Source organism: Anas acuta, chromosome Z, assembly GCF_963932015.1.
Source record: "Anas acuta chromosome Z, bAnaAcu1.1, whole genome shotgun sequence".
In the NCBI taxonomy this organism is placed as follows: Eukaryota; Metazoa; Chordata; class Aves; order Anseriformes; family Anatidae; genus Anas; species Anas acuta.
In genome coordinates, this window is record NC_089017.1 from 10269835 (window position 1) to 10295954 (window position 26120).

Consider the following 26120-nt stretch of genomic DNA (forward strand, 5'->3'; position numbering starts at 1 on the left):
ACTATAATATTTTAAAATCCTATTCAGGTTCTCTTAACAGAACATGAATATGGTAAAATAAATGTACATGTACTTCAAAATGCAGTTTTAAGGCACAGCATAGTGGATTTTCTAAAAATTGTTACAAGAAAACCAACCAAACAAACCACCTTGAACTTTGCTTTAGGAGTCAACAGAGGCTTTCGCAGCACAATAACTTCCTGGCAATCTGCAGCATCTACTGATCAACCACAGACTTGCATTAGACTGTTCTTTTTGAATGTCGTATTTGTTCTTAACATATATGACAAGGATAAAAGGATTTTTTCATTAAATATTAAATTCAACACATCTACATTGAACTTCTGAAACTGAATGTGGAGAATGCTCATGATATTCATTCCAGAAAGTATCAATTTTATAAGAAAAAAAAAAAGAGAGAGAGAGACAGATAAAAGAATAATAAATTCAACTCTTTCAGCACCATATTACACGTAGGTAAAAGTGACTGAACAAAAGTCTGAACACTTTGATCTGCTATGAATTTCAACAACTTAGCATTTACTACTCCAGCAATAAAGTGTCAGATCTGAACCCAAATAATTTAAAGTTATAGATTAAAAAAATAAATAAAATCACAAGTAGGAAAACCCCACAGCTAAATTAACTCTTAAAGAAGTTTCCTTCCCTGAAAATCAGAAACATACAAAAAGAACTACATCTTGAAATCGCTTCTAGCCAAGTCTATTCTAATGCTTCTCAGAACATTTCAATATGGTCTGCCCAACAGCTGTAAAAATGTTTTGCTGTCCTGCTCTCTCTCAATTAATGCATGTACAGACAAAATGAAATAATCAAAGAATCAAATCAATAAAAACAACAAAAGAACATTAAAATCTGGCAGTGGCCTTCCTTTTGGCAAACTAAAATTACTATGGCAGTAAATGGTGTGCAACAGCTTCTATGAGTTGCTTTTCAAAAAAAGTGGTTTCCAGTCCTTCTCAAATTTGTTCTTCAACTTTCTGTATATGGCACCACAACAGTGAAACTGCTTTTTAACATTACTGAAAGACAAGGCAGAAAAAGCTTTAAGCCCTTCAGCTTTCATGGTACTTGTGGTGGTTTCCCACTGATGGCCAGCTAAACTCCAACACCGCATGGTTGTCTCATTCCCCTTCCTCAAATGTAGAAGGGAGAGAAAATAATGGAAAATGGCTCAAGGGTTGAGATAAGGACAGGTAGAAAACTCACCAATTACTGTCACAGGCAGAACAAACACAGCATAGGAAGATTAGTATAGTTGATTGCCTATTACTAACAAACTAGAGCAGTAAGAAATAAAAGCAAACTAAAATCACTTTCCCTCCCATCCACCCTTTTCCACCCCATCCCAATGAGTGGCACAGGGGAACGGGGGCTGTGGTCAGTCCCTGACGCTTTGTCTTCGCCGCTCCTTCAGGTCCCTCTCTTCCCTGCTCCCCGTGGGGTCCCTCCCAGGGGATGCCGTCCTTCCTGAACTGAGCCTGTGGGGGCTGCCCACAGGCAGCAGCTCTTTGAGACCTTTTCCCACAAGGCTCCATCCCACGGGGTCCATCCCCCAGGAGCAAACTGCTCCAGCACGGGTCCCCCACGGGTGGGCGGCAGCTCTCCCCAGACCCCCTGCTCCTGCGTGGGCTCCTCTCCATGGGCTGCAGCTCCGGCCCGGGGCCTGCTCCTGCGGGGGCTCTCCATGGGCCGCAGCCTCCTCCAGGCCACATCCACCTGCTCCACCAGGGCTCCTCCACCTATGGGGGGGCTGAAGCGTGGAGATCTGCTCCATGTGGGACCCCTGTGCTGCAGGGGGACAGCCTGCTCCACCAGGGGCCTCTCCACAGGTTGCAGGGGATCTCTGCTGCGTGCCTGGAGCACCTCCTGCTGCACTGGCCCTGGTCTCTGCAGGGCTGGTTCTCACCATTCTCGCCCAGCTGCTGCTGTGCAGCAGTTTGTTTGTTTTTTTCCCCCTTTCTTCAGTCCACTCTCTCAGAGGCCCAACCAGTGTCACTCATCAGCTCGGCTCTGGGCAGCAGGAGGTCCCTTTTGGAGCTGACTCTGATCGGACATGGGGCAGCTGCTGGCTCACAGAGGCCACCCCTGCAGTTCACTGCTGGGGTCTATCAAATCCTTGCCAAATAAACCCAGTCCAATACTTTGCATTGAGAATTTTACTGTCTTCATCAGAAAGTGAAATACAAACATCCCTAGTCTTCTAGCCCACTATGTATGTACTCCTAAAGATTTCTTGGTATTTCAAAGTCTTCTTTATTTTGTACTGGGCTGGAGCTTTCTGAGTTTGCTTCTACACGCATAATCCATTTTTTTTATTGTATTCTTGCAATGCTCAGCCTCAGTTATCTGACCTTGTTTTCACTTTCTGCCATTTTTCTTTTCTGCATCTGAGATAGTGATGATTGTGATCAAGGTGATACTCTACTGCTCTCCCAAAGCTTTCTCCATCCTAGAAAAGTTGCTTTTCAAGCCCTTAACTGTCCTTCTTTAATTTCATTTCTTTTTAAACAGACATCTCAGAAGCTTTCACTTACCAAATCTATGAGCTCACAAAGTCTGTCTTCCTAAAAGCCATTCCTGATATTTTGCCATTTTCCATTCTGTGCTTTCTAAGGATCTCGAGCCTGCATTTCATAGTTACTATCCCACTCAAATCTTTTTTTATTCACTCAAATTTTTCGTCTCAGTTACCTTTGAGAAAGGATACTGCAATGTCTGTAGTCTATAGCTGGGTTCATATTTATCTAAATCCAGATCTAGAAATATCCCTGATACGGGATTTAACCCAAACCTAGGGACATAAATCCAGTCATGCAGTCAAAGTCGCTGACTAACCCTTAGATGCTTTAGATACAAAGACTTCCATACGTAAGTGTATATATTATGGTAACTAACATTCTATTGTAATTTGTGCCAAAAGCTGCTGATATCATAGGACTAAGCAGTTCAGTACCCACCCTGTGCCAAATGAAATATTTCTATCCTGCAGTCCCCTCCAATGCTTTCAGCAGTTGTCCACTGAGCACATACATGGTCATCCCCGAGTACCTAGATAACACTATCAAAAACGGCTATCAAATGCAAATTGGTGTTGCAGCACTTGCTCAGAAGGAGGGGGTACACCTTGGTTCTATGTCTTCCTGGACCTCAAACCCTAAACTGAAGTCTTCCAGAAAGATGTCTTAATGCATAGGCAGTGCCCATCCCAAACTGAGAATTGCTTCCTGTACCAAGGTTTGGTTTTGAGTTCCATGGCTGTGGCACCCAGGCAAGTAAAAACATTTTTTTTTTTTTTTTGAAGATTCTTTTTCCTCCTTAAACAACACTTGTAGGTATTTTGCAATAAACTGTCACTGTGTAAAAACCCTGAAGAATTTCTCAGAATGGAGCTATGCATCTGAGGAAAGTTTTGCTAGTGTTAAAACATTTGGTAGGGTAGACATTAAAAAAAAAAAAAGTTATTTTTTCAGTTTCCTCAATAAAACACAATGCCATGATTTAGCACAGATAACAGGGTACAAATGGCTTATTTCAGTCTGCTTCTGTCCCTCAGTGTAGCACAGTTCATTGTACCTGAGATAATGACGCTCACTGACGTGGCTGTGTTGTTACCAGGCAACCAGAGATAAAATGCAGGGTTTAATGATTTTTATTTAATGTATTTTTATGAGAAAGTACACTCTCTTTTTTCCTCCTGTGATATTATTTGAGGTGGAAATGCTGTTTACACAAGGAGATATATTTAGCCATCCTCTTGCAGTCTGAACAAGAAAATTATTCAAACTGGATATTCAAACAGCCAGTCAATAAATATTTCTGAACACATTGACTATTACCATTCTCAAACACTTATATTGTGGCAGTCGCTGAGATCTAAAACCACTTTGCCAGGGACAACCATTCAGGAGGTCTTACAGCAGAGAATAACAGTGGCAGCGAACAGAGAGCAGCTTAGTGGTGTTGAGGCTGTTACAGATGTCCATGCACTTGTGCAAGGCACATACAATTTAGCCTCTGCCTAAATCACCCTTCACCTCTCGGTACTGTCATGATGCCTGACCCTGGCAAAATCATCACCAGAGCTATCCCTCCTGGTGGGGTTCTGCTCTCAAGAGCTTCTGCAGGAAGATGCACGTCTTAGGGGGCAGCCTAACACCACAGCCCTTGCCCTAGCAGTACGGGCCACAAATGCAGGTGGTAACACTGTAACTTCAAGATGCTACATGTTCCATTTACTATCACATATCTCAATTAATCTCTTGGGAAGCCTGACAGCAGTGCCAGATGATGAACTCTGCAAACAAGTTCCTCATGAAACACAGAAAATCTGGAAAAGGTTACTGCAGATGTAAGACCACACAAGCCCTCGTGTTTCTCCAGGTGACAAGCCCTTCCTCTGCACCTTTACAAGACTCCATGCCTGGTCTGTAAATTGTGACTCCTTTACAGCCAGTAAAATCCTTTTAGACTGGTTGATTCCCCAGCTGTCCTACCCTTGTTGTAGGAATGCCTTCCTCATAGGAGCAAGAAAGTGTTCATAGATCCAAAAAACAACTGAAGGGCACTGGAGGCCTCAGGTCCAAACAAAGCTACAGCTCTAACTGCATGATGGATTTCTGTGAGTTTTGCAGGATGAAGTGACAAATAGATGTAACAAATAAAGAACCATTCTGGAACTCAGAACTGTAGAAGAAATAAAAAACAATCAAACTCCTGTGTCATTTTTGTTTTCACGTACAGGTAAGGACAAACTAACTAAAGTTTCTGATACTGGATTATTTAACATTTTTCTCTGTAACAATTACCTATCAAAAAAACAGAAATCACACAATTCAGTTAAAACTTCTTTTTGACCCTTAGTATTGGTCATCTGCAACTGAAAGTAGAAAATCCACTAGCCAGCACAGTTGGATCTGTCCAGATAGTTATCTATGCTTCACCAATCATCCTTGCTATCAAGCATCTTATCAGGTTCTACTTCCTCTCACTTCAAAAGACAAAGAAATGCATGTAACAGTTCAAAATACTTGTGTAGTTTAGTAAACACCTCTTGCATTTCATTCGAAGTTTACAACCAATATATTTCCAATCCCAGAAAGGCTACTACTTTTTCCTCCTCCTTCACAAGCCACTCTATGCACAGACAGCCTTTTTTAAGCAAACAAATTTTAAGCAAGTAATAGCTATCAGTTTGTGGATTTGTGTGTTGGTTTTTGCATGTGTGGCTCTGCTCCTACTCTTCTTATCCACAAATGCTGCCAAGTTCTCTCACCTATGAACTCTTACAAAAATTAAGTCTCTCCATACTTCAACAAAGACAGTGTAAAATGCCACACTGACTCAAAACAGAGTATATATTAAACGTTAATGTTTAATATATACTTACAGACCACTGGTAAAATGAGTGTTTTCAAACTTAATATATTTCTAACACAAAGTTAGACAACTTTGGACAAGGAATAGCTACCATACTTCCAGAATGCACGTTGGAAATCATTGATTACACCTTTCCTGAAGTATGCCAGAAAAGGATTGACAAGGTGTACACAACTAACTCTAAAGGAAACCTCTGTAAGGGGTCTAAAGGAAACCCCTGATCATCAAGAAATATGGGTGTGCAAAAAATGACTGCAGCAGGGCTGGACAGAAGGGTAACCCTACTTTTGCAGGTGACAGTAGTGGTATCAGTATTATAATGTGAAGACACTCGTATTGGTCACATCTGTAAATTTTCAGAAAAACAACAGAGGCAGAAGGAGATGGAGATAAAATGTATAGGAGAGCTGAAAATGTTTTACTGTTAGAATCATTAAGACCTCAATCTGCTTATCATATCAGCAGAACTGAGAAGTCACTCCGTGGGAAGGAAATGTCAGCTACAGAAAGGTTTCTAATCTAGCAAAAGAGAGCAAAAGCATTGGAAAGAACCTAAAGCCAGACTAATTACAGTAAGAAGACATATTTATACCAGTGAGGGTGATTAGCCACAGGAACAGGCACAAAAACAAGGATGGGTTTTCTACTTCTTGCTTTATTCAAAACAAGGCAAGATAAATTTTCTGATGAAACCTACCTTCCAAAATTCAAGTTACACTGATTCAACATACTTACTGAACTTATTACAAACTTAATTCAATAGCCTAGTACCTGTGCTTGTAACCTAGCAAATTAAGCTCTGTTTCTAAAAAAGATTGCTTCTAAAGGAATGGGTAAAGCTAGATGTATAAAAGAAAGCAGAGAAGAAAAAACAGTAACTCACCAGAGTATCTACCAGAAATAGCAAATCCCTTTGTTTCTGTATTTACAGCATCAAATTTTAATGAATGCTGTAAAAAATAGTTTCTAGCTTAAAAAGCAGAAACATGGGGCAGGGGTGTGTGGAGGGTGTGCATCTACTTTCTGCTAGTTACCTGCCTCAGCTTGGTACTTCTAGACAAGCAGATGTTGCCAGCAGAAGTCTGGTTACATAACAAGTACAAGGCTACAAATTCAAACTCAGGATACGAGTGCCAAACAGAAATTATAATCCTGCAAATCCCAAGTCACTGCACGACTCTGAAGACAAGTCTGACCTGTAGCTAGTGGTGACAGAAAGGAGCAGGGATGGCTTCAAACCTGTACTCGTAGGACTGTCTGTTTAAATTAAGTTAAATGGTCTGTGAGTGAAAAACGAACAGAGCTTTAGGGAAAGATACCAGAACTCAGAAATCCCTGCTGCCAAGGAAGTATCCGGATTACTAGACTACCTCTTTTTTTTTTTCTTTTTTTTTTTTTTCCCTTTTTGTTTTTCTTTCTCACTGTAAGTGGGATTGAGAATTTTACCCTTCAGCTTTGAGCAACAAAACTAAGGAGCCTGATGAAACTCTTTGCAATCGCCTCAGTTACTTAGCAATTAGCTCCAGGCAGCTGCACGGCTGGCAATCTTCAGTACCAAAGATGTACTAGATGGTATACTGAGATAGTTCTTTTTTGTTCCCTGGGTTTGAACTCTTAAATCCTAACACAGCATCCTGAATTCTACTTTGGAAGAAATACTTAAAAGTTAGCCCAATGCATTGCATTTGGCTTGAAATATCTATTTGTCCTAAATCTCTGCTTTTCACCCATTAATTAATTGATAAAAAGCTAGAGTTGTAAAGTAACATTAATGTGATATCTTGCAAAAAGCAGTTTTAAAATGGTATAGAAACTGCAATAAGACTCAAGGTGGACAAAGTTAAAGACAGATATTCCAAAGATTAAGTGGAATTATAGCAAGAAGGATGTCACATAATTGTTGCTCCTTGACAAGAAAATTCTACCCTATCAAATGTGGATAGAAGAGCAGAGAAAGAGAATGAGATGGAATGTAGGTGGAAGGCTTTGATCTACTCAAATTCTCTAAGCACCAGACAGTGAACAAAGTATGAAGGGTGAGCGACTAGAATGAAGGGGAATGATGAAGGATTCTTTACTTCATTTTTAAATGGAAAAATATTTTAAGCCTTTCTTGAAAACCAATTGTGAAAATTCATGTACTACTGCCGAACTGTCACTAAAAGTCATTTAACAAATTCTATGGCATATTTTGTTATAGCTCTGTACAACAGAAAGAAATAACTTCCCAAATGCATTATCTAGAGATGCTTATATAACATTTTCCAGATATGCTTTTACAAAAACAAACAAACAAAAGCACATGAACCCAGAAGAGACCAAGGCTCTTCTGTTTTGAATTTACTGAAAACGGTATAGAAGAATTTCTTTTGATCTTACTCAAATCATATTTAGCTTTTTTTTAGGCATATAAAACAAAAAAACAACAACAACAAAAAAAAACTACCAGTTGTTGGCAGTGAGAAAAAGCCAACAGTCTATCTTTCAGATATTACTATGCCCTAACAACTCTCCAGTCACCAATATATTTCCAGTATAGGCTCCTCCATGTTTTCAAACACTATGTTTTCAGACTACAAGGCAAAAAGACAAAAAGATTGGAAGAAGCTTCTAGATTACCTAGCCCATCCTCTTTCTCAAGGCATAATCAAATGCTCATATCTAATTCCTGCATGTGAATTATATACTTTATTTTTAGAGATCTCAACTCTGATAGATTCATGATCTGCTTAATCTATGTTGTTACACATTTATCCTCACTATCAGGAAGTTTTACATAAGGTCTTACATGAATCTTCTCACATGCAGCCTAAGCCTATTGTTTCTTCTTTCATCCATATATTGTCTTATTTAACAAATGCAAAACCTTTCAAAGGCTGATCAGAAAAAATGAAGTCCTGGTCATAATCAGACGAAAAGTGATAAACTGAAGAACGATGATAAACTAATCACTACAACTGAACACAGTGTAGAAAAAAAAATCAGAAATCAGAAAAATCTGAAGACAGATTAGACCACCATCCCTCATAGAAAATTCACAAAGTGAGTCAAGAAAAGGAACTCGGTCCCCAGAATGACATGCAAAACAGAGGGGGTCTGCTGCCTACGGGTGTGTAGAGCTTACTACATTTCAACTACCTACCTCCACCACGGTTGTCTTGGCAGCTTTGCACATTGGCTGGTTGAAATTTCTTGCAGTTTTCCTACAAAAGAACAGAAAATGAGTAAATACTAAAAGTTGTAGAAGTACAGACATTTCAGAACTAAGTTACATCAAGTATCTCTGTAACATGAACATCACAAATCCTTCTGCCAAATAGCTAGAAGACTAATAAAAACAAGAAGGAAGAAAAAGTACTGTGGAATTGTATAAGATGCATATGAAATTACATCATATTTTCCTACATCAGAAAGTATTTATTACAGCTCTTTTGACTTTCAATCAGCACTTTGTCTAATTGAAATTGGGTATGCTACTGATATCTTCATTTATCAGATTCAAGAGAAGCAGCAAGCTGAGCTGTGTACAAGGTACCTTCTCATTACTTCACCACACAAAGAATGAATTTCATCTCCATGGGAGAGTGAGCACAGGGCCTAACAACCTCCCAGATCCCACATATGCCTTCATAATTTAGACTAGGCAGCTATATGGACTTGGGCTAACACTTTGCACAGTAGTAAATTTAATCCAATTCTCTTGATTAAAAAAGCTGTGCCAGTTTTGGCACTCACTCAAGACTCTGGCATTCTTCCTAAGTATTCCCACGCCGTATTTCTGTTACAAGGAAAAAGAACTTCTAGGAAGTAAAGTAAGACATGGTATGTATAACTGCACCTGGATCATACTGGACACAAGCATAAACAAGTGACCCATTGCAGTGCTTCTGTATTTTCCAGAAAACAAACAAAATTGTAATGTATAACATGTAAGAAAAAAAAAAAAAAAAAAAAAAAAAAACCTATATTGGTGGGGTACCACTCATTTTAAAGGTAGAATTCTGTTGTGTTTTTTTGTTTGTTTGTTTTTTCTTCAAAATACAAGAAAATAGAGTTCCAAATAATTCAAGACCTTTTTCCATGTTTCCACACAAATATTTTTTCCAGATTATCCTTGTTTCCCAATGTCTTGTCCTCTTTTTTGCACCCTCTTGTCTAACGGCCATACTTATCATTACAACCCTAATGAACTTTGGCATGCTGCTGCCACCTCGTGGCTCTGGGGAAGGAAGGAAATGGAAACGTGTAAATCCTCATCTGCCATGCATTTAGGACCTAATGCAGAGACCTGTAGAATGCAAACTATACCCCAAAACATGGATCTTGAGCAATCCTGTTTTATTGGCAATACATGGCAGCTGTGAAGTTTTAACAAGAGGCTGCAGAAGGCATGATTTGTGGCTGCATGAACACAAATGCAAGAATAAGTTTAGTTTGTATATTAGGAAAAATGTCTTCACTGAAAGGGTTGTGAGGCACTGGAACAGGTTGCCCAGGGAAGGGCTTGAGTCATTATCTCTGGACGTATTTACAGTCATGTAGACGTGGTCCTTAGAGCTGTAGTTCATTGATAGATTCGGCAGTGCTAGGTTAGCAGCTGAATGTGATTTTGGAGGTCTTCTCCAACCTAAATGATTCTATGATTCTATTAAAAAAAAAAAAAAAAAAAAAAAAAGCCTTTGAGTTTATATCCTTTTTTTAATGTTTGAATGCAGTACTAGAAGAAGTCATGTAGAGAAATATACCCTTAAACTAGGTAGAGTATAAGATGAGAAGAAAAATATAGCTGAATTAAAATAGCAGGAGAATGAATACAGGTGGGATAAGCAAAGAATTCAGTATTTCATCCCAAGTGACTTTTTTTTTTTGCCAAAGACCTTTTCAAGATTGTACTGGTTAGTCTGCCAGTAAAAAAAAAAAAACAAAAAAAAACACAATATAAAATTATTGTCGCTTGAAGCGACATTTCAGTGTCATATGAAGAAGAGTTAATGGGCTTGATTCTGACCATATTTACAAAAGCTGAAAGTGCTTTTTGGTTAATAAAATATTTCAGTAGTAGTTGTAGTTTACGAGATGAAAGGATGAAAGGTATTTTCTAACGGGTACATCAATCCAGAAGAAGAAAATTCAGGATAACTAATCTTACTTTCCAACACAGAACAGCATTCTGTTTTTTGGAGTTTGAAAAACAAAAACTATCTAGCAAAGGCTACCTTCTCATTTTACAATAGATTTCTAGATATCTAGACACTGCAAGCATATGGATTCCTTTGTTCCAGCGTTAGATTCATAAACTGATCCAAACACATGGCAATGTCTTTTCCCCCCACAGACAAAAGACATCAAACTAATTAACAGAGAACTAGAATAACCAAGTACATCCACCTAATGCTGCCAAGCTGAAGTGACACCTTAGCTGTTTGATGAATCTATGTATTACAGAACCGCTTGATGTGTGAAGAGATGACCTGACATAGCTGGCTGTGACAGCAGGGGGCCTAACAAAGGACATCCTCTTCACTGCCCTGTTCTTTTGTCAGGAGTGTACTTTTATGGGCACCAAACCACACCTCAGACTGTGTGAGAGTATATTGGGCTAGACAATTCCAAAACTGAATACAACCAGATGAAAAGGAAGTGCAGCCAAATCAGGTGGAATATTCACAGAAGCAGTGAAGCTGCCTGCTGTTGCTAACAAAGCCCCATGGAAGCTTTAAGATCCTTGCCCCAGCTAAGCAAAACGAATACCTGCATCAGACTAACACAGTGAAATGCTCAGATATACACCCTTACAGCTAGCACAGGAACAAGGTGAAGTTATTTCATTATGTTTGAGGGAGTTTTGGATTATTTGTCTTGGTAATGGTGTATCGTATTGAAAAATGAAAGAGCTGTGATGCAAAACTGTCTGCTTACCATAAAGATGCCTGAACAAAAGTAATGACAGCATATTGTATGGAAGAAATGCACTAGGGAGCCTGAAGTCACATGAAGAAAACTCTGTTTTAAAAGCTGTTTCCTACAGGAACTAGTGCCATTCAGGATCCCAAGAAAACAGTATAGCTTCATGCAGGAGAACAGACAAAAAATTCACACTGGCCTGCGTGATTCTAATAAGTCTACCTGAAGTGTATCCTTTATATTTTAAAGAAGCTCTTAGCTTGAGTGTGACTAACAGTTTGGCAGTCATTCCACTCCTATTGGCTCAGCAGGTATCAGAGTCATACGAAATTAACTATAAATAGTGCCACACTGTTGTGAAAGCAGTGGCAGATGCCAGTAAACGAAGAGTCTACATCTATCTTGGCATACATTGGAAAATAAAAACAGAATTTGCATAATAGAAGTAAGTATGGAAGGGTCACAGTGACAGTGACTACAAATCCAGAATGTGTCACAATGCCAAAAATATATTTTCCTTTCTATCCTGTTGATGGAGCCACCTATAAAGCAACTGTACTTTTTCCCCATTTTTATCCCCATATTTTTCAGTGGCTTCTTCAACACATTGTTCTTCTCAATACATACAGTCAGACTACATCGTTCAGACCCTTCATATAGTAAACTGCAACTGATTGTTATAATGCTTACCTTTTCATCTGATAGCCATAAAACAAACAAATAAAAACCAGACATTAAACATAAGCAAACCTCTCCTGCTTCAGTTCAGGACAAACCAGAGGACAGATGTGACTACCAAAATAAATGTTATCACTAGTGCAATGCCCGAGTTTTTCACTATAAAAGATGTTTAAAGTCATGTGATGCCTCTCCCTACACCACTGAGATCAAATAGACTTTAAACACACTTTTCTGGGGATAAAATCAAGCTTTCCCATTATTGACTGGTCAGGAGACCGACTCAACTCCCTTCTAATCTGGCATGTATGATACTTGTGTCAGCCTTCAGTCACACAAGAAAAAGAACCCAAACTAACACAAAAACTGACAGGAACAATGTTACTACGTTTCTCCACAGACGATACTATGACTATGACTCTCCTATACATTATTTTTAACTACCAGTGTTTAATTGAACAGCTGTATTTTAATTCTCAGAAGTCCTTAGAAAAAGCAGGGTTGTTTGTTTGTTTGTTTTTAATTTTTGATAAGTGTGATAAGTGTAATTTGACATTAGGGAAAGGCAATATGAATTAAAATGAAATCAGTAAAATTTTATTTTGTCATCACACACGAGACAAGATTCTCCTTCACTTTCATTATCAAAATCATTAAAGAATCTTTTCCAACTGATAAACAAGTCGTACCTGAAAATGATGTTTCCTGCACGATCAGCCTTCCATGCCTTCACAAGGGCAAAGTCTCCTGTAATTGACTTCTCGAGGATAAAGTGACGACCATCAAACTCTCGCACCTACAGAGGAAGAGTACACTATTGAGATATAGGTTTCTTCAAACAATCATCTTATGTAATTTTCATTTTACAAGGTTAATTTTACAGACTGTTTTATCTGGTCTGTTTGCACTATGTACAATTCTATCTGAAAAACTGTAGCTCATGTGTGTAGCCACAGAGCTTGTAATAAATCCCAGGCTTATCCCAGTGTGTGTTTAGTGAAGCATATACAGAACAGAACAAGATACATATTCCTGCTGCTCCATCTACTGGTATTGGACATGCTTTTTGTTGTATATCTACCAGCTAATTAAGAACCAAATTGCTAAAGCAGAACTGTTGAAAAGGTTCCTAATGACTGCTTATCAGCAGAAAATCCAAATTTAAATAAAGACAATTTGATACAAAGCACTAAATTCAGATCATCTGACAGGCTGAATTTTGTTTTGTCTCCCTTTATGATTAATATTTGTAATGATAGTGTTCATGAAGCCTGAATACTAACTGACAAACAGATACTATTTTAACAGCTGCATAAAAATGAAATGCATTTTTCGAGAATAAATTCACAATTTCTTCTAACCAAGGTAAAAATTCTTCTGATTCACTGACAAGCTCACTCATAACACACTTGGGCTTGGAAAGCAGGTGAGTTACATTCCATGCAGAAAATTAAGTCTAAAAAAGTATTCTGGCAAACTTATCACTAGGTTTTCTCATACATGGTTGCATTTTCTTTGCAGTCACAAGTAAAGCTCACTATTGAAATACTGTACAAGGCAGAGGCAGAATTGAACCTGAATGGAGTATTCAATATGCACAAACTCAAGATATGTTTTTTTGTATCCACCAGATTACTGATATGAAGTAAAAAGTTCAGGACTTTGTTAGATCTTTAAAAGAAGAAAAAACAGACAGCAATGGAGTAGACAAAAGGAATTCCTCTTCATGTTATTAGATAAATTTTAAGAAACATGGGGATATTTTTGTGCTTTTATATATCCAGTTAAATCCACCAAAGAGAAGTTAGTTGGACTAGGTCTCTGCCCTCTCCGTGTTCTCTGTCAAGGAGCCTGAAACTATCCAAGATCCCACAGCCACAGTATGACTTCCTCAAGAACCTGTTCTTCCCCATCTTGCTTTTATCAGTTACAGGGGGCAGGAATGAGCAGGGGGAGGAAAATTATTCTACCTGGTACTATAGACATACTATTAATCCAACATACCAAGGTTAAACTTGGCCAGAAACAGCTTAAACAGCAGCTTATCTTGGAAATCTGTATGAAATTCAGTTTTCAAAGCAGAAGGCATCCTGAAAACAGATTGACAGATCTTACCTCCCTTGGCTGGCTGGCAATGGCAATGGTGCCATCTGTATTGTATTTGATAGGTGCGCCCCCTTCCTGCACCAGTGTCCCATAGCCAGTACTGGTGTAAAACGCTGGGATTCCGGCTCCTCCTGCTCTAATACGTTCAGCGAGCGTACCCTGTGGAAAAACACATTCAAGAGCTAGTAATTTTGTCTAAAGTCATATTAAATTTAAATGACACTTTCCAAAACAGAAACACAACATTTATCTTAACATAAATATTTCAGACCCCTGTATTTCCTTGCATGTTATTAATTCACTTTATTGTTCACCAGTGTACATACATAGGCTGTAGACCTATCATTGCCATGAAGATTTACACAGCTTGTCTATGCAGTCCACAAAGCAAATCACATGCCTAAGGAGTTCAAGGTCTTCTGGATGGAACTACTGAGCATGAAGTAGGAAGATGGAAAAAATGAATTGCAAGGTGATAGAGAGGTGAGATTTGAGGCTTTTGAAATGTGAGAAGTGACAAGTGCCTGGCTATTTCCATGTCAGCTGACTGAACCACAGAATGGTTTGGATTAAAGGAGAATTTAAAGATCACCTCGTTCCAATTCCCCAGCCATGAGCAGGGACACCTTCCACTAGATCAGGTTGCCCAAAGTCCCATCCAGCCTGGCCTTGAATAGCTCCAGGGCTGGGGCATCCACAACTTTTCTGGGCAACCTGTGCCTCAACTCCTTCATAGGAAAGAATTTCTTCCTAACATCTAATCTAAATCTACCCTTTTCTAGTTTAAAGACATATCACTCCACCCCCTGACAAAGAGTCCCTCCCCAGATTTCCTGCAGGCCCCCTTTAAGTATTGGAAGGCTTCTATAAGGTTTCCTCAGAACCTTCTCCAGGCTGAACAACCCCAACTCCCTCAGCCTGTCTTCACACTGTCTGGAGAGGTGCTCCAGCCCTCTGATCATCCTTGTGCCCTTCCTTTGGACTTGTGCTAATAAGTTGAAGTCCTTCTTGTGCTGGGGGCCTGAGAGCTGAATGCAGGACTCTAGGTGGGGTCTCACAAGAAAACAGTAGAGGGGGACAATCAGCTGCCTCGCCTCATGCTGCTTTTGATGCAGCCCAGGATATGGTTGGCTTTCTGGGCTACAAGCTCACATTGCCAGCTCGTATCGAGCTTTTCTTCAACCAAAACCCCCAGGTCTTTCTCCTTCGGGCTGCCCTCAATCTATTCTCTACCCATACTATATTGGTGCTTGGGATTGCCCTGGCCCAGGTGCAGGACCTTGCACTTGGCCTTATTGAACCTCATGAAGTTCCCACAGCCCCACCTCTCAGGCCTGCCCAGGTCCTCGCATCCCTTCTCTCCAGCTTGTTGACCACACCACACAGCTTGGTGTCATAGGCAAACTTGCTGAGGGTGCACTTGACCCATTGTCCACATCACCAGGAAAGATGTTAAATAGCACCGGTCCCAAATACCAGCCCCTGAGGAATACCACTCATCCCTGATCTCCACTTGCTGTTGACTGCAACTCTTAAGAGTGCGACCATCCAGCCAATTCCTTACCCACCGAGTGGTCCATCTGTTCAATCCTTGTCTCTCCAGTTTAAAGACAAGGATATCATGGGGGACAGTGCAAATGCTTTGCACAAGTCCACACAGGTGATGTCAGTTGCCCATTCCCTGTCCACCAAAGCTGTAACCCCTTAATAGAAGGCCACCGGATTTGTCAGGCACATAGGCTCTTGCCAGTCACCTCCTTATTTTCCATGTGCCTTAGCATCGTTACCAGGAGGATTCATTCCATGACTGGGTATGAAAGGATATTTCCTGTTCATCCCTGGGAGTCTTAGACACAATACCAAGAGATTGAGCCCAAGGGACTATTTTCTGTAAAATCTTTATACTGTAGCTTTGCCTAGAGACTTAAGTTAATGGCTATTTCAAGTCCAAAAGCTTTGCATCACCTTTGGAAATGCCTCCCAATAACATGCTGTAGGTTTTAAAGTTATAGTACCTATTTTATAAAACGAGTTCCCAGTGGAACACCAATGCTCATAGGAGTAGGATCTCATTATATTCCAGCTATGCAGGTACCTTGCCAGTGCTAAAAAGTTGTAGATGTTGGATCATAACACTGTAGACTAATTCACTGAGATTTACCAAACAAGAACAAAAGACAATGTATTCTAAACATCGTCTCAGAAAAAAAATGGTCTCCTCTTTTGTTTCTTACCCACTAGATGGCAGACACTGCATACCAACTTCCCCAAAAAACACACCAGAGCTACCATCAATCCAGGGATTCTCTGACTTTTTTCCCCTTATATGGGCCACAGCAGTAAGCCAGGCATAGTTCATGTGTTTTTCTGTCACCCAGGAGGAACTACCAAGGACAAACATTGTACAGTAAAACATATTATATATAAACACACACACATGCATATATGTGTATATGTATGAGTGTACTTATATTTACTTGAAAATAACGTAATGTACCATGCCATAACACAAATTCACACAATATGACCAGTTAGGCCTTAACAGAGCAGTTGCAGTCTACAGCTCGTGACCTTAACTTGGCAACTGCCATCTTTCTCTGCTGCACATCTGCACAGAGAAAAAACATTAAGAATACAAATTAATTTAAAAGACCACTTAAGGAACATTCAAATCAGTTTTTTAGATGAAAATTAATCACCAGTCTTCTTACCTGAGGTGTAAGCTCAACCTCAAGCTCACCAGATAAATACTGGCGTTCAAATTCAGCATTCTCTCCAACGTATGATGATACCATGCGTTTTATCTGCTTAGTCTGAAGCAGAAGACCAAGTCCAAAATTGTCAACACTGTGTAGAAAAACACATAACAATACTGGGCATTTATAACTGTTTTGTTGTATGCAAAGCATCTGATAAATTTAACAACTTAACTAGAACAGGACAAAGTTATCTTCCCCCATTTCTGCCATAAGGGATTGTAGATTAAAAAAATAATAATAAAATACAGCTTTAATGGGGAAAAAAAGAATCAAAGCTAAAACTGAAATGTAGGAGTCTATTGCTCACACCTCTTTTCTTCGAGGGCACTGAAGAAACCCAAAACTTAATTTTTAAAGACATTTTCTATGTCACAGGTACAAATATTGGCTTAACAAGTGCTTTTATGCTACATACATGCACCTTTAAAAAGCCTTGCTAACTAATAAAGAGTCAGACAAGGCACAACCTGGCTTTTAGTAAACAGAGACTAATTTTTTGTTTGAACTCTTGCTCCCTAGGGAGAAGACCAGTTAAAGTGATTGTTTAGCAGCTCAAGGAGAAAGGTACATTCACATTTATAGTGCTGGATTATACCCAAAGCAAGAGAATATTTATATTTAAATTTTCTTACTACAGTAAATATTCCACTTTCTTATTAAGAAATTACCTACTCCAGCAACATTGCATTGGACATTAAAATTGCAGTCAAGATATTCTTGTCTGTCACAATGCCAGCTTAAACTGAATGCCAAAGATAACAGATGTTTTCCTGTGCCAATGCTTCAAAATATTCCTAAATTCTAATGTCCTAAAGATGGTCTTTGTTAGTCTTTAGCATTTTTGTGATTTTTGCCAACATATATTGTGTACTGATAGGACAAGAACATACTTCAGGTTTTTTGTGACAATACAAAAATGGAAATAAACAGAAACAGTATTACAAAGAAACGTTTCTTTCACATTGCCACATTATGCAGGATATCGGCAGACTGGTACATGTGAGTGAAGCTCCTCTATCTCTGTGCTGATCTCTGTAACATGAGTGGAGAACTCAGACCCTCCACGCACAACACGGGAAAGATGCCACAACCCAGAGGCACCTCACAAAAGTGAGGTGTATTTGCTAACAGCTGTCTCAATTCAGTAAAACAAGATTATCCACACAGCGGAGCATAAGAAGTACTGAATGAGTGTTCTACGAGAAACCAAAGCCAGTACCCAGCACACTGTACTTAGCATCCGTTTACAATATAGGCATCCTACTGAAAACACCACTCCTGAAAAAGAGATTCCAAAAGCTTGTCTGTATTTTCTAATTACATTAATTGCTTTAACGAAATATATCACTTCTCAGTACTAACTTCACCCTCTTGGCATTCTTACATGATGATGTCTACAGTACTCTTCCTTCTCTAGATAGTCAGAAATGAGCCTTTTCAACTAATGACCACATGCAGAAAGTAATGCATCATACCACTTTCCTTTATACATTACCCAAATTATCATTAAGTATATCCCCTAGCCCTGGTATGGCAATGGGGAAAAAAAAGGAAAAAAAAAAAAAAAAAAGAGTACTGATGCTGAGTGTGCCTAGCATTATTTGTTTTGCACAATGAATAGTGTAGTTCAAATGAAATAATCCACTGGACCTCATTCAATTCATATTAATACTCCACCCCTTGACATTCCATTTTACACATCTCAGTTGTGACCTCCTGGCATCCTTTCAAAAGGCCAGATTCAAAAAGTTAGCATATAATCAGTCTTTATTTTCTAACAGAAAAGCAGTAATGGTGAACATAATCCACATGCTTATACATTTTTATTCTTAAATATAATTCTGATTAACTAACTTGGACCAATGCAGTATTCCTGTTGTGGTACATAATATATAGCATTTTCCAGCATTTACTGTTCAGACAGCTCCACAGATCAATGCAGAGCATAAGCTTATCTCACAGTAGCTGTTTTTTCCACACACTGAGGCACTGAAAGTCTAAGTTTCAAGCAGAATGAGGTGGCTTAGGGGATGCTTTTGAATTCTTCTCCTAAGTGATTAACCCAAATTCACAAGAGTCCAAGCTGTCTCTTCTCCAGGCTGTACCAGGCCCAGCTTGCCCTCCATACAACAGCACAACTACCCTCTTGCTTGCCAGCACTGCAGCATTTGTTGCAGTGTTGCATGCAAAGTAAGATGGGGCTGAGCAGAGCAGTACCAGGACCAGCTATTCCCCCCCCATCACAGTGCTCGCAACAGCTGCGGAGAGCAAGATGTGCAGTCAGAAAGACTTCCCAGTTGCATGTATAATGAGGACTATTTTAAGATTTGGCAGTCTGCTTCTATGCATACACAAGCAATTTGGAAACGATGCATGAGGAAGTAAAACAAAATTTTCTTGCATGATTCTTCAAGCTTACTTTTTGTTCTGTAGATGTGAAGAATTTGGCTTTAAAAAAAAAAAAAAAAAACTTTCTCCACTCTCTAACTCTGACCTATAAAAGAAATCCAGCTCTGATGCAATACCATACAATGTCAAAAGTGTTCCGGCATGCCAAAGCCTTGAGAATAAAATCTGTGCCACATGGAAACAACCTATATTTCTAACTCCCCACAGGAAAAGATTCCAGAGGCTTGGAACTAAAAAAGCTGAGAACAGAGTAAAACAAGAAATCTTGTAGGCAAAGAAAGGGATTAAAAATAAATAAAAATACAAGCACCACGATTTTCTTTGTTGTGTCAGTCAAAGCAGGAAAATCCCTCTCAAAAGAAAACCATCAAACCCCGATTTATTATTATAAAAGATAATAATGAGCAAATATAACAGACCAGATAATATCTGATAGCAGTTTAAAGGGGTTGTATAACTAGAGTACTGCACAGTGAAAGAAGGTACATTAAGTAACAGTCTGCAGAGCTTTATGGGGGGCAGTCTATTTAACTGTCTACAAACTGGAGTTTGCTACTCCTGTGTATCATCCACAAGGGTAACACAGCACTTAATGTTTCAGAAATTTCAAGCTATCCGACAGAAAGAGGCAGACATGAGATTTCTGCATGCAGGCAAATTTGCGATCGCACATGCACATAGGAAAGGAATTGCAGCAGAGGGCCAAAAGCTAATTTGTAATGGTTATGAAGATATTTCTGCTTCATTTCACCAAGACATCTACTCTCTGCTTCCACAGGCTAAGCAGCAGCTACTGGAGCATATAGTCCTTATGCTCCGGTCTTTAGCAGGACTCTGAATATCTTCATGCAAGATCCCATACAGATATGTTTGCTTCTCTCATGTACTGCAGGGAAGTATCACCTCTCAAATAAAACTCTGTGGTTACAAAACTCCCTGTGAGAATTAAACAAAAAGTTATTCTGTCACACTCAAACCAAGGTATTTCTAAGTCACTCTTTCTCCATATCTCAAAGGAGGTCAATTTATTCAAAAATAAAATTGCAGTGAGGATCAGTCACAGAGTGCACAGGCCATGCAGCCTTTTTTTCCTAGCACAATGAGAAGAGGCATTCTGCCTTCAGACAGTCATGCTCTGCCTGCCTGACACACAGAATTACTTCCATTCCCAGGGATTTCATCTTCAGAGAAGCATCACAAAATCCAATTGCTGTTACTCTTCCTATATGTTTATATCATATGTCAATTATATGCAACATGCATTCAGGTTTCCAGCTGAAAAACCCTCTTTCAAAGACATTGTATAACCTTTCAAGCACATCAGCAACCTTTTGTGCACATTGTTTTTCCATTTCCCTCCAAAATCTCACTTGGAACACTTCATCCTAATTTGTTTTCTGTGTTTGTTTTTTTCCTTACACTAGAATATCCTAAGAAAACAAATTTCCACACAATTGTCAAAAATCTGTTATCATTCCCCTTTTCCCCATGCTTTGCCCTTTACTTAATATCTCTATTCTGGAATTAAAGTAAAAAATAATTTCTGATTTAGGGAAATTTCATTAAGTGTAACTTTTTTGATTGTTTTAGGGAGATTGTTAATTGCTTGTTCTTCCTTTCCATGTTCTACTGCTTTCTTGGTCTTTTTGTTTTGGACAAAAAAGTTGCTTTGAATTTTTAAGCTTTGTTTATACGGAGAATGTTATCCCTAAATATCTCTCCTGCAGGCAGTGCCCTTGCTATCAGATGATAGCCATAAGAAGAAAAATCCTTCACTGAGGGAATGGAAAGGATGCATCCCGAAACTGGGTTCAGTCCCTTAACAATTTAAACAAAGGTGAGTGTAATAAAAATGTGTTGCTCTGAGCAGGAAGGAAAGAGGCGTGGTGGAAGTTGTTACAGCTTTTACGTATACTGTCAGAAGAAGGAAAGTACAGAGACAGAGAATGCTTTATTTTACCCTCATAGCCATCAAGATTTCTTTAAGTTTCCTGTTCTGTATTAGGATGAAATCTGAATCTATAGAATACATGAAATGAATACAGCAAAGGAGATCTAACATGACACTGATCAAGAATACAGGTGACCCAAATTCACGGTCTCTATTTTGCCAATGCTGACCGGAAAACGTAATCACAATTCAGCAGGTCTTGTTGTTCAGTAATGAATTCCTTTCTATTGTTTTGTCCCTCTCAGACTTACAAAATCTTCCTGTCAAAAACCAGTGTCAGGCTTTTGTAATAGAAAACTAGCCAAAGAAGACTCCCAGGTGGATCTAGCAAATCTCAAATACACTTCAAATAGTCTCGACAACATGCCTATGTTGTACTCCAGATAAAGGTCTAAGAACTGCAAACTACCTTTATTTCCTTGGAGTCTCAAATAAAATACATTCTACAGCATCACAAGGAAGATGAGTTCATGAAGTTTCCAAGCTTCACACACCAACAAGCCCTACACAGCCCAATGAAGCAGGTAACAGAAATTTGCATTATTATTCAGACAAAAAGGCAGAGTTGGGATGTCACACTGCTCTGGCAAGACGTGAGATGGCTTTTCATTCCTTTAGAGTAAACAGTGCTAATTACACTCTCCTCTCTGCCTTTGTAGAGACATTTACATGTATCAAAGAAAAGCACAAATATATGTATAAAGGACTGGCTGCTCTTTCTGTGAACACTGGAAACTGCTAGTGAGCATCATCAGTTAACTCCATGGCTTTGTTCTATGTCTCTTAAAGAGAAGTTTTTCTCCGTTCTTGCTGCACAAAGATTCTCCGGGACCTGAGGTGGATATTCCTTGAAGATCACACCAAGACCAGAAGTCACTGGATGTGAAATGTTAACATGTATATTTGGGTTTTGTAGTATAAAAATATGCTGGCCAAAGAGGAGCTAACATAATGACATACCTGACCTTCCTCCTCCTACAGTCTGGAGACTGGAAGGACAGGAGGGCAACTACATCATCCCTGGAGAACACAGACTGAGAAAGAAAACCATGTAATAAAAATACTCAGGCAAGGACCCCCCTCAAGCAGAAACTAGAGTTTCTTGAAACTTGCTGTTGCTGCAAAAAAGCATACTTCTCTTCGTCCTGCTACTTTGGTTATTCCTTCTGTAGTCCCAAGGTTTCTGACAAAGATATTTTTCTGAAGAGTGCTTTATATGAAAACACTAGTCAGTTTCTGGAGATACATGAGCAGTCTCTCTCTAGGCATTCGGCAGGTCACAGCATTGCACAGCTACGCATGAAACCTGATAATGTACAGATCCGTTCCAGAGCTAGAAATTTTCCTGGCAAGAGGCTAGAAGTGGGAGAGAAAAAGAATTTCTTCCATCTCTGTCCACTTAAAAGAGGATTCATCTAGTCTCTTTTTACTTTGTAACTTTAACTTTACTCTGCTCCAAGTTACATAGATCGTGTCTCCCACTAGGTCCACACTTCCTGAGGAAGCCCAGGTAGGCTCCCAAGCTGAGAGGTACGGACTGACCACTGTCTGTCAGTAATACAGCCTTAAAGTTGCATGCTCAGGGACTGCCCTAACTACAGCATGAAACTTGACCAACATGAAAAAAGGCTGAAGAAACCGTCCAAGTTCTTAGTGATGCACATTCACAGCCCCACAAAAGTCATCAAAGTGCAATCCTGGCAGCATCAGAACATGACCCTTTGTGCAGAAAACGAGTGAATGGCCTTTGCCAGAAGACACCTAAGTGCACGCAATCAAGGATAAAATAAATGTGGGCAATCAATCATCTAGCAGCACTTGATGTCTTGCATTGTCCAGTTATCTAGCTGTAAGAGCATGTCCCACAGTAATCCCTTACACATTAGGTTAAAAGACTAGTGAGGAGCCAGCTAAGCCAATATGCTGGTTTTGCTTCTTTTCTGTCCTGCACTACCAAGAAAGTACATGGAGAATGAGAGGAAGATGAGGGGTGGAAATCAACTAGCAGAGAGAGGGAAACTGTAATTTTTTTTCTTTCCCTTCTCCTAGGACATTTTTCTGTCTGAGAACTGGTTAATGGAAGGCAGAAAAGAGGTAGAATCTATCTTAGGGAAGATAACTGAGAAGAGAGGAGGAAGAGAGAAGTATTGGAGCTTCAGTATGCTAAAGCACTCCCAGTCAGAAGGAAGAGGCAGGACAGAAAGCAGGGCAGATCACAGGGTCCAGAACCCATAGCATCTGTCTCACCACCTTTTTTAGCCCATGGCAAAGGACAAAAAAAATGATGCACTGAACCTCTCTCAGCTCAGCAGACTGAGACTGCCCCTTTCACTCTGAGGGGAAAAAGATGAAAGCAAAAGGAGCCCATGGTTGCTGAAATCATGAAGCCCTGCCTGCAATCTATCAGCATGACTGAGCTTTTCCCTCCACTCACTCTCCACACTGCTTGCACTGCACTCTTTTCCCTCCACTAGTAAAGCCTTCTTAGGGAAACTCCATCCTCTCTGCTCCAGTAACTCCAATTCAGCTTCAGCCTCACAGCAAAACAACAGTGTTGTTCCTCTGCCATCCTTCCCTTCCATAAAAAAAGATGCACCACTGCTTGTACGAATGACTAGTGCATATATACATGTATACATGTGCATATATACATCTGCCAAGTTCATCAAAATGCTGTGAAGGCAGACAACTTTTGAGAAAGACAAGTACTGCACATTGGAAACTTATATCAGCAGCAAGGACTCCTCTCTCCATCTTTCTTTTTGCTATGAAGTAGCATATCATGTTTCTAATACAACAAATAAAACAAATTCCATTCAGAGCTTTTAAAACTTGCCCTATTTTTCCTTTGCAGTTAAGTTAAATAGTATACACTTAATCCATTAAATATTTGAATTTCATCGTGTATGCATCATACTTCCAATCTCCTGGCTGAAAGCTAAGTTTAACTTTTATTGACACTTTTCTAAAATGAAGTTGACAATTCTTCAAACACACTGAATTCTTTACCTACTTGGTCCTCTTCATTTGTAATCACAACCTGCAAGTCATCCTCTGAGCTCATTTCTCAATAGTTCTATGTAGTGCAAAGTTTAGTACAACTTGCCCTGCCAAAATCCTAAATAACCCTCCACACTAAAATTAGCAAGATGACCTGGTCAGATCTTGAGTGATTTGCAGTTCAAAGAGGGTCAACAATCTAACAGTTGTAATAAAGCATCCAATTAGATTCTTAAAAAAAAAAAAAAAAGGTTAGAGGAAAAAAGAAGTAAACTGCCCCAAATATTCATCTTAACACTGAAAATAAATTACAGACCTTTCCCCCATTACTGTGGCAACCTGCCATATGTAAGAAAGATAAGAGTCGTTGGTGACCTTGTGTTTCACTTGTGAAAGAATGTTTGAGATGTTCAAAGAATTTCTTATGTATGCAGAAATTACATCACAATGTAAGATCTTCTGAGCATTATCTTGATTGTATCTTTGTGACATACAAGCTTTCTTCACGCTCTTCCATAAACTTCTTCAGTTACATTTTTCACTCTGAATCAAGTGATTGTCACTTTTATGATTGTTAGAAGCACTCAACACTTTATTGATATGCTACATGGAAAAATTTCTCAACTTTCTGTGAATTTGGGATGCGACTTCTACCAGAAAACTTTTTTTTTTTTAAACATAAAAGGAAAGAAACATATACATTAATATACAAGGAAGGAATTAGGGCATAGGAATTACATACACAAGAACAAATAGGAAGTCTATGTCAAAGATGGCACATTTAGCTCAAAGTAATTACAGACAAACAAGATAAATTTTATCTATGTTAAAGTTTATTAAACCTGCCTTAAAAACAAAATATTTAATTGCTAAAACTAGAAAAGTACCTTTCATACTTTTGAATTAATATGGGGTGCACAGTCATACAATAAGTAACTTAGTGCACACAGGCACAATGACCAAATATTTATCACAAGGCTATTTTCTCCTTAGAAATGCATAATATCGTAACATAAAAATAACTTCTAAATGAGCACAGAAACCAAAGGTTCAAAAAGCTGCTAATGCCTTCTTAGCAGATAGCTTGAACCTCTGATAATCTGACAGCATGCGGTCAATCTTCTTTAAAATGGTCACCCAGGTGATTAGTAGTTAAGATATATTAGCTGTGACTTTTCTATTTTTACTGTAAGTGAGACCCTACTGTTCAATACTATTGCATTCAAAAAGAATGCATATTTAAATCCCACAAGCAGACAAAACACAGAGAGAAGCAGACCATTTGTAACAACAGTCAGACCACATGTGCAGCTAGTACAAGTAACTAACAGACTTCATTTTTACCTAGCACAAAGTCAGTCAGGTAGTACAGACAGAATAAAGGTATTCATCTCAGAATGTGATTATACCCAAAATTAGTTAACCATTTCGTGAAGCATAATTAATGAAAAATAACAATTTGGAGCCAATTCCTTAAACTTTAATTTTAAATATTTGGCTTTGTTAACTGTTAACGACAAGATTAGTTTTGTTGCAACACAGATCCTGAAACAATAGGCCTGTAAACCTGCAAAATGGAAGCTTTGGTGTAAGATGACCTGAAATGTCCAAGTCTACTATAACCTGGTCAGTATGCAACAGGTACTATGAAGTCATAGTGCAGATAACAACAGCCACATGCAAGAAGGTACTCTTTGTCAATCACAGCTATGTTGGGAATTCACTGACTCAAGGTTTAAAATAAGGGTGCACTGGTGTATATGTAGCTAACCAAATTTAAACAATGCAGCAAAGACAAAATAAAATGGATTCTAGAAAGTTACTGAAATAGAATCTTCTAAATTTAACGGGCATGTAACCATACATTGTAAAGGAAATACTTAAAATATGAATAACACAGGCAAAACAAGTTA

General features: G+C 38.9%; 1 protein-coding gene across 1 annotated transcript in view; it reads right to left on the reverse strand.

Moving 5' to 3' along the window:
* The window catches only part of OXCT1 (3-oxoacid CoA-transferase 1), an 87180-nt gene that overhangs the window by 51899 nt on the left and 9161 nt on the right, over positions 1–26120 (reverse strand). Inside the window, exons 4-7 of the mRNA XM_068668078.1 lie at positions 16800–16935; positions 14098–14247; positions 12672–12778; positions 8539–8603 (exon numbers count right to left, since the gene is read on the reverse strand). Coding sequence (XP_068524179.1) covers positions 8539–8603; positions 12672–12778; positions 14098–14247; positions 16800–16935 — 458 coding nt within the window. The remainder of the gene's footprint in view (positions 1–8538; positions 8604–12671; positions 12779–14097; positions 14248–16799; positions 16936–26120) is intronic.